The 8,380-nt window shown below is 45.0% G+C and overlaps 1 protein-coding gene across 1 annotated transcript in view; it reads left to right on the top strand.

Moving 5' to 3' along the window:
- Nucleotides 1–7,992, top strand: part of LOC101847852 (histone-lysine N-methyltransferase SETD1A) — a 25,924-nt gene extending 17,932 nt beyond the window's left edge. Inside the window, exons 9-13 of the mRNA XM_013090104.2 lie at nt 1,230–2,407; nt 3,585–3,703; nt 6,368–6,502; nt 7,107–7,364; nt 7,740–7,992. Of these exons, the coding sequence (XP_012945558.1) occupies nt 1,230–2,407; nt 3,585–3,703; nt 6,368–6,502; nt 7,107–7,364; nt 7,740–7,913 (1,864 nt within the window). The 3' untranslated portion in view covers nt 7,914–7,992. The remainder of the gene's footprint in view (nt 1–1,229; nt 2,408–3,584; nt 3,704–6,367; nt 6,503–7,106; nt 7,365–7,739) is intronic.
- The last annotated feature ends 388 nt before the right edge of the window (nt 7,993–8,380 follow it).

Raw genomic sequence — 8,380 nt, 5'->3', positions numbered from 1 at the left:
CCAGGCAGTGCTTCTGAGTGAAGTGTCTTTAGGCCATTCCCAAAGGGGGGGGACATTAACATCTCGAGTTCTTATGCACAGTAGAATTGTAATTGTAAATGGGCTGATTCATCAATGTCATTCTCATAACTGTGCCTGAACTACAACAGGGAACTGCTGCTTTTTCTTTCCTAATCCTTACTATCGTCATTTTCCCTCTAGTTTTTTTGTACGTTTGTCACACTCTTGTGACCCTCTATTTCGGGGGTGCCTTGATAGTCGAAGCAGGGTTTGTGCTGTTGAAGCTAGAGAGGTGAGCAGAGTAAGTCTGATTCCCCCTGTAAGGACTTCTCTGTTGACATCCACCCCTTGGCGTTCGTATGACCTTATGCAGTTTCGAGCGCCGTAAAACGTCTACTAAAACTAAAACTTAGATTTATGGAAGTTGTATTGTGGGTCTATTGATCGGACATGTTTCAATTCATTGTGCTTATTTTATGGGTGATGGTTTGAGTAAGTGGAAGTGGAGAATTACTTGAGGATAGAAGTGTCTCCGTAAAATAACACCATAAATGCATTGTGAGTTAAAAATTGAAAATGATTCTTGTGCAAAGTGCTGATGTCTAATTGGTTGGCGGGTGCTCTGGTGTGGTTTACTCATTCTTTCCTATCAAATGTCTATCAAGCTTATCTCTCCTCCTTTTTTTGTATTTGTTACTGTCTTGTAACACCTCTAATCTTCGGCATTTATATGACCTTATTGTGTTGCAAGTGCTGTAAAAAACACTTACTAAAAAAAATTGTTAGTTAAAACTTGAAAATGGGTCTTGTGCAAAGTGCTGATGTCTAATTGGTTGGCGGGTGCTCTGGTGTGGTTTACTCCTTCTTTCCTATCAAATGTCTATTAAGCTTATCTCTGCTTTTTTTGTGTGTATTTGTTACTGTCTTGTAACACCTCTAATCTTAGGCCCTTATATGACCTATTTGCGTTGCAAAAGTGACGTAAAACGCTCATTAAAACAAAGATTTTTTGCCACTGATCGGTGGGTGGTTGGCGGGTGCTCTGGTGTGGTTTGCTTCTTCTTTCCTATGAAACATCTATCGTCCTTATTCTCCCCTTCTTTTTTTATAATGTTTGTTACTCTCTTGTAACACCTCTAGTCTTCTTGTGCTCATATGACCTTATGCAGTTGCGAGCGCTGTAAAACCTCTACTAAACTCAAAAAAACTTGCCACTGATCCTGTTTCAGTGAGTCTGGAGAGGATGTGAAAGCCAAGTCGCCAGCCAGGAGCCTGTCTCCCATTGAGGAGGAGAAAGAGAGCAAGCCCAGCCCTGAGGAAGGAGAGATCTCCGCAGCGGAGGAAGAGAAGGATGTGAAGATGGAAGAGGAGGAAGAAGAGGATGTGAAGGAGACGAAGCCAGAGTTTGAGGAGCCTCGTCGCCCGCCTCCGGGTCGAGGTCGTGGGGGGCGCAGGGGTCGTGGGGGGAGGAGGGGTCGTCGAAAGAGCAGCGAGTCAGATGATGACCGCGTGGTAGCGCCGTTGAAGGATGAGGTGAAAGAGGAGGAGAAGGAGGAGGGTGAGCTCATGGACTCGACCGACGCAGAGGCTGCGGAGATGCTGATGGCTCTCGCCGGCCACATTCCCCGCACGCCCGATGTGAACAACGGCGCTACGCCTTTCGCTGCCAGTAACACGAGTGGCGCTGACACTGCCGCAGATGAAGCGACGTCGGACGATGAAGATCGTCGACAGTTTGTGAATTCGGCCATCGCGGAGCACGATTATTTCAGCACCCGGCCTCAGGAAGACGATTCCGATTCCACGGACTCGGCAGACGATGAAGCGATGCGCATAACGCAGGAGGTCTGGATAGACCACAACTACTGCTTACCGTCTGCTCGCTTCAAAGTGCGAGAGACGCCTGAAGCTCTCGAAAAAGAGGCCTTCAGGAGACTGTCTGCGAAAGACCGTAAGGAAATGGCAGCAAAGATAGATGCAACTATAGACGAAGTGATTTCCAAAGCTCACGAAAAGCCGGAGCCCAAAAAGAAGTCTCCGGTATCGGCAGCAACCAACAAGAAAGCCAAAGCCAGCACCAAAAAACTGACAGACGTGACCAATAAGGTGCGGGGTTCCCGCGAGCTGGCCAGCATTCTGCCGGACGTGGAGGTGAAACCAAAGATTACGTTCACGCCGCGCACGCTGCACGAGGAGCGGCAAGTCTTCTTCGACATCTACAACCGCGGCATGGACACGGAGGACATCGACCTTCTGAAGCGGACGTACGACACGCTCATGCAGTCAGACGACCCGGCCTTCTACTGGCTCAACGATATCCTGTGGGTGGACCACCCCAATACTCACATCCCCGACCCGCCCAAGAAGAAGAGACGGGTAGAAGAAACCGCCCGTCCACATAAGACAGGTCAGTTGCCGCAGAACTTGCTTATTATTGGCGTTTTTTTATTTTTCAATCTTGATGTGCCTGCAGCAGTGTTGTTGTTGTTGTTGTTGTTATTGATCCAAATGCAGCAGCGTATATTTCACTGGTTTTGGCCCGCAAGTGGAGCCCGGTGGGGACTTTGAAAGACTTGTCAATAGGGTAGTTGTTGGTGGCGTTGACTTTCATGGTCTTGGTGGGGAGTGTGTTACAAATACAGTGGAACCTGCTTCAACGACCTGCTCTAAAATTCAACAATCCCCTGTTACAAACAGCGACTTCCCATTTCTTCCTCATGGACTCGACCGACGCAGAGGCTGCGGAGATGCTGATGCATACTTTTTACATTATAATGACTCTGTGGGGGCTCTCGTAGTCTAGAGTTACTTATATGACCTCACTGTGTTGCAAGTGCCGTAAGACTCTTACTAAAATTAAAAAACGTCTATCGTCTTTAGTCTTTATCTCCCCTCCTTTTTTGTGTTTGTTACTCTCTTGTAACACCTCTAATCTTCGGAGGGGGCTCTCGTGGCCTAGAGTTTAAGGTGTTGGCCTCTCATTCAAAGGTCCCGGGTTCGAATCCGGGTAGCGACCGAAAAATTTTCTTCTCTAAAATTGTCTTTTTCTGCTCTCTAGCAATGTTCTGTCGTCTGCTTTCGTCTCCTCTTTCTGCCCCCACCCCTCACCTCCTTCTCCCCCTCCTCTGGGCTCCTGACTCTTTCTGCAGCCTTTCTACTGCTACTACTTGGCTCCTTCTTACTGCTGTCTTTCAGCCACACCCCTGATCTTCTGGTAGGAATGATCTACACCTAGCCTTCTCGGACAAGGGCGAAAAATCACGGAGGACTCGTGTGCAAGTTGCGCCTGTTAAAGATCCCTTGGTGGTCTAAAATCGATAAGAGTAGGCTTCTGCCGCCACCCGGGCAAAATTAAAAATTTCCTACCAACTTAAAATATTATTAGGTGTGTCCCGCGCGCTCATATGGCCTTATGCAGTTGCGAACGCCGTAAAACACTTACCCCAAAAAATTTTTTAAAATCGAATCTTCGGCACCTATATGACCTTATTGTGTTGCAAGTGCCGTAAAACACTTACTAAAACAAAAACAAGTCAATACTATATGTGATAACCCATAACACGGTGTGCTTGTGTTGGGACCAGGCTCGGCTCGCACGGAGGGCTACTACAAGGTGACCATGGCGGAGAAGGCTGAGTACCTGAGCAGCACGACCAGCCTGCACGTACAGCAACAGTCGGCAGACGAGGAGACGGCCGGGCAGGTAGGTGGTCACCTTCACCCTTCCCTAGTCGATGCACAGCTTGTCTTTTTGTGTGTGTGGGGGGGGGGGGGGGGGGTGTTCATGTTACTATTACAAATTGCTTACCTCGTCGATGCAGGGATCGCCTTTGTGTGTGTGGTGGGGGGGGTACTTGTTATTATTGCTCTTTGTTTCTGTGGGTGGTTGGCGGGTGCTCTGGTGTTGTTCTGCTCCTTCTTTCCTATCAAATTTTTGTCGTCCTTATCTCCCCTTCTTCTTTTTTATGTTTGTTACTCTCTTGTAACACCTCTAGAATCTTCTGGCGCTCATATGACCTTATGCAGTTGCTAGCGCCGTAAAACTTCCGACTAAAACTAGAACTTATTTCTCCTCCTTAATTTTTGTGTTTGTTACTCTCTTGTAACACCTTTAGTGTTGGGCACTTATATGTCAGAAAATAATTGTGTTGCAAGTGCTGAAAAATGTTTACTAAAACAAGCTTCATCTGCTTGTCTGTTGAAATGTATGCGACAGTTTTCCGCCCACACATTGAAGTGAGATGTGTGAGGTTTTTAGACAGTCGCACAGTAAGTCCAGGTCATTGCTTCACCCATGCTGCTGTTGTTCTGCTCGGTCGCAGAATGTAGCTGTCTGGGATTTGTGGATGACTACATATGTTTGCTTTCATTTTTTTAAAACTGTTCATGTCTAAACTAATATGATCTTGAATATAGCACTTGCTCTTATCAACAGTGAGAGTGTCACATATGTACCCTTTTATCAGTCAATATCTCCTTTTGTCTTAATGCCAAACTCACATCAATCAGATGTTAGGTGTTGTTGAAAACTTTGTTCTGTATCAAGTAATATGTTTTTGAAATGAAAGAAGAGAGGTAAGCAGAGTAAGTCTGATTCCCCGTTTGGACTTCTCTGTTGACATCCACCCCTTGGTGCTCATATGACTTTATGCAGTTGCGAGCACCGTAAAACCTTACTAAAACTAAAACTCAATATCCAGTATCAAATGTATGAAAAGGGTAACAGAATCTAGTGTTGAAATACCCCTTGTTTGTCTGAAGAAATATCAAGGAATGAGTGAATTTATTTAATATTTGGTTGGTGATGGTTGTTTTTTTTTCAATCTCTCCTCCATCTTTTTTATTTGTTTTTCTCTGGCAATATCTTTAGTCTTGGGTTCTTGTATGACTTAATTCTGTTGCATGTGCCGAAAAATGCTTACTAAAACAAAACTCATTTGTCTGTTGAAATGCATGCGACAGTTTTCCGCCCACACATTGAAGTGAGATGTGTGAGGTTTTTAGACAGTCGCACAGTAAGTCCCGGTCATTGCTTCACCCATGCTGCTGTTGTTCTGCGCGGTCGCAGAATGTAGCTGTCTGGGATTTGTGGATGACTACATATGTTTGCTGAATTTCTTTCTTTTTTCTTGGTTTTTTTTTGTCTCTTGTGTAAACTAATTTGATCCCGAATATGGCACATACTTTTATTAAGGCCGTCTGAGGGTAGTGTCCCCCATTTTTACTCAGTTTGACCATGCAATTTTTTTGTCTCCCTTTTTTAAACCTACATCCATTTCCCCTGAAGTTTCAAGCGCTTTTTTCAATCATGTTTAGAAGTCATGTGAAATGTGGTTTTTTTTAGTTTGCAATGTTGGGTCTTGTTTTAAAATATTTTCTGCATTTTTTTTAAAACCTAATCTCCTTGTACTAAAGCAAACTTCATCTGCTTGTTTGTTGAAATGTATGCGACAGTTTTCCGCCCACACATTGAAGTGAGATGTGTGAGGTTTTTAGACAGTCGCACAGTAAGTCCAGGTCATTGCTTCACCCATGCTGCTGTTGTTCTGCGCGGTCGCAGAATGTAGCTGTCTGGGATTTGTGGATGACTACATATGTTTGTTTTCATTTTTTTTGTCTCTTGGGTAAATTGCTTTGATCCTGAATATGGCACATACATGTATTAAGGCCATCTGCAGGTAAAATGTCCCCCATTTTTACCCAGTTTGACCATGCAATTTTTTTTCTCCATTTTTGAAACCTACATCCATTTCCCCCGAAGTTTCAAGCGTCCGTTTCAATCAATTATGTTTAGAAGTCATGTAAAAATGTTTTGTTTTTTTTTATTTGCAATTTTAGGTCTTGTTTTAAAATATTTTCTTCATTAAAAAAAAAAAATCTAATCTGCTTGTACTAAAGCAAACTTCATCTGCTTGTCTGTTGAAATGCATGCGACAGTTTTCCGCCCGCACATTGAAGTGAGATGTGTGAGGTTTTTAGACAGTCGCACAGTAAGTCCAGGTCATTGCTTCACCCATGCTGCTGTTGTTCTGTGCGGTCGCAGAATGTAGCTGTCTGGGATTTGTGGATGACTACATTTATGATTTTGTAAGCCTGTTACGTACAGCAGTGGTTGGTAGAGGGCTGGGTGAGATCATTTGTTGTTTGCTTTTACATACCGCACCACCAGACATATATTATGAATGAATGCCTCTTCTTGCCTATCAAACATCTATCATCCTTATCTCCCCTTCTTCTTTTTTATGTTTGTTACTCTCTTGTAACTCCTCTCATCTTCTGGCGCTCATATGACCTTATGCAGTTGCGAGCGCCGTAAAACCTTTACTAAAACTGAAACACATGAAGGTGGCTTGTTTTGTGCTTGCAGGAGGAGACAAAGAAAAAGCAGCAGACGTCTCGAGAGGTTCGTAACGAGAACCGACGTCTTCAGACGGCCATCGCAGCGCTACAAGAGAACCTGGAGGTGGAAGTCAGTGACCTGCTCAAGTTCAATCAGCTCAAAGTGAGTATTGTGGGTGGTTGGCGGGTGCTCTGGTGGGGTTGGCTCCTTCTTTCCTATCGAATGACTATCGTCTTTATCTCCCTTCCTTCTTTTTTATGTTTGTTACTCTCTTGTAACACATCTAATCTTCTGACGCTCATATGACCTTATTGTGTTGCAAGTGCCGTAAAACGCTAACTAAACCAGAATCTCTTGTAACACCTTTAATCTTCTGCATTTATATGTCTCTATTGTGTTGCAAGTGCCGTAAAACTCTTATGAGTGTGTGATTGGTGGGTGCTCTGGTGTGGTTTGCTTCTTCTTTCCTATCAAACATCTATCGTCCTTACTCCCCCGTCTTCTTTTTTATGTTTGTCACTCTCTTGTAACACCGCTAATCTTTTGGTGCTCATATGACCTCATGCTGTTGCAAGTGCCGTAAAACCTCTACTAAAACATAAAAGAAACATCTATTGTCCTTATCTCCGGTTCTTCTTTTTTATGTTTGTTACTCTCTTGTTGCACCTCTAATCTTCTGGCCTCATATGACCTTATGCAGTTGCGAGCGCTGTCACTAAAACTAACTAAACGACTCTCTCTAACTGTGTGCTGTTTGTGGTTGCAGTGTCGCAAGAAGCAGCTGCGGTTCGCCAAGTCAGGCATCCACGACTGGGGGCTGTTTGCGCTGGAGCCCATCGCGGCCGACGAGATGGTCATAGAGTACGTGGGCCAGGCCATCCGTCAGCCAATCGCGGACCTGCGAGAGAAGCACTACGAGAACACGGGCATCGGTAGCTCGTACCTGTTCCGCGTGGACCACGAGACCATCATTGACGCCACCAAGTTCGGCAACCTGGCTCGCTTCATCAATCACAGTTGCAATGTGAGTGGCCTCTATCTCTCCCCTTTCCTGGTTTTTTTTCCCGCTTTTCTGCTGTGTCTCTGTCTCTGTGTGTATATATCTGTTTTTCTGTCTGTGTCTGTCTCTCTCTGTCTCTGTGTATATCTCTGTCTGTCTGTCTGTCTGTCTCTCTTTCTCTTTCTTTCTGTCTCTTGTCTCTGTGTCTCTCTCTGTCTCTGTGTATATCTCTGTCTCTCTCTGTCCGTCTCTCTTTGTCAATGTCTCTCTCTCTCTCTCTCTCTCTCTCTCCCTCTCCTCCCCCCTTCGACAGGCCGAAGGGCTAGAACCCAAATGGCCGCTGGATCGGAAAAGTAAAGTGAGTAAAGTAAAGTATGGTTTGCTTTTTGCCTGTTTCAGCCCAACTGCTACGCAAAGATCATCACAGTGGACTCCCACAAGAAGATTGTCATCTACTCCAAGCGTGACATCGACGTCAACGAAGAGATCACCTACGACTACAAGTTCCCCTTCGAGGAGGACAAGATCCCGTGCCTATGTGGGGCTCAGGGCTGCCGAGGCTACCTCAACTAGACAGTCGCTGTGGGTTGTTGGCGGGTGCTCTGGTGTGGTTTGCTTCTTCTTCTTTCCTATCAAACATCTATCATCTTTATCTCACCCCTCCTTCTTTTTTAATGTTTGTTACTCTCTTGTAGCACCTCTAATCTTCGGCACTTATATATAACCTTATGGTGTTGCAAGTGCCGTAAAACACGTACTAAAACTAAAAGACAGTTGTTGGTTCACGGGGGAAGGGGATGGGGGAGCTCCCTCGCTTTCCCGTGGCTCTATCCGGGGGTTAGTTGGTCGCTTCTAAGGACAAGCGGGCTAACCCAGATTTCGGGGGGTTTCCAGAAATCTTGATCTACACCAAAAGTGGGCATTGCCCTACCTATAGGAGAAGTTTGGTTTCATTGGTGCGTTTATTTGTTTGGCCATAATAGAGAAAATTCTCCTTGTCTTTTAAAGAAACTGAACATGGGGCAAACACTTTACCTTGA

Source organism: Aplysia californica, unplaced genomic scaffold (genome assembly GCF_000002075.1).
Source record: "Aplysia californica isolate F4 #8 unplaced genomic scaffold, AplCal3.0 scaffold01144, whole genome shotgun sequence".
Classification (NCBI taxonomy): domain Eukaryota; kingdom Metazoa; phylum Mollusca; class Gastropoda; order Aplysiida; family Aplysiidae; genus Aplysia; species Aplysia californica.
Note: the sequence above shows the minus strand (reverse complement) of the source record. Positions and strands in the feature narration are given on the sequence as shown.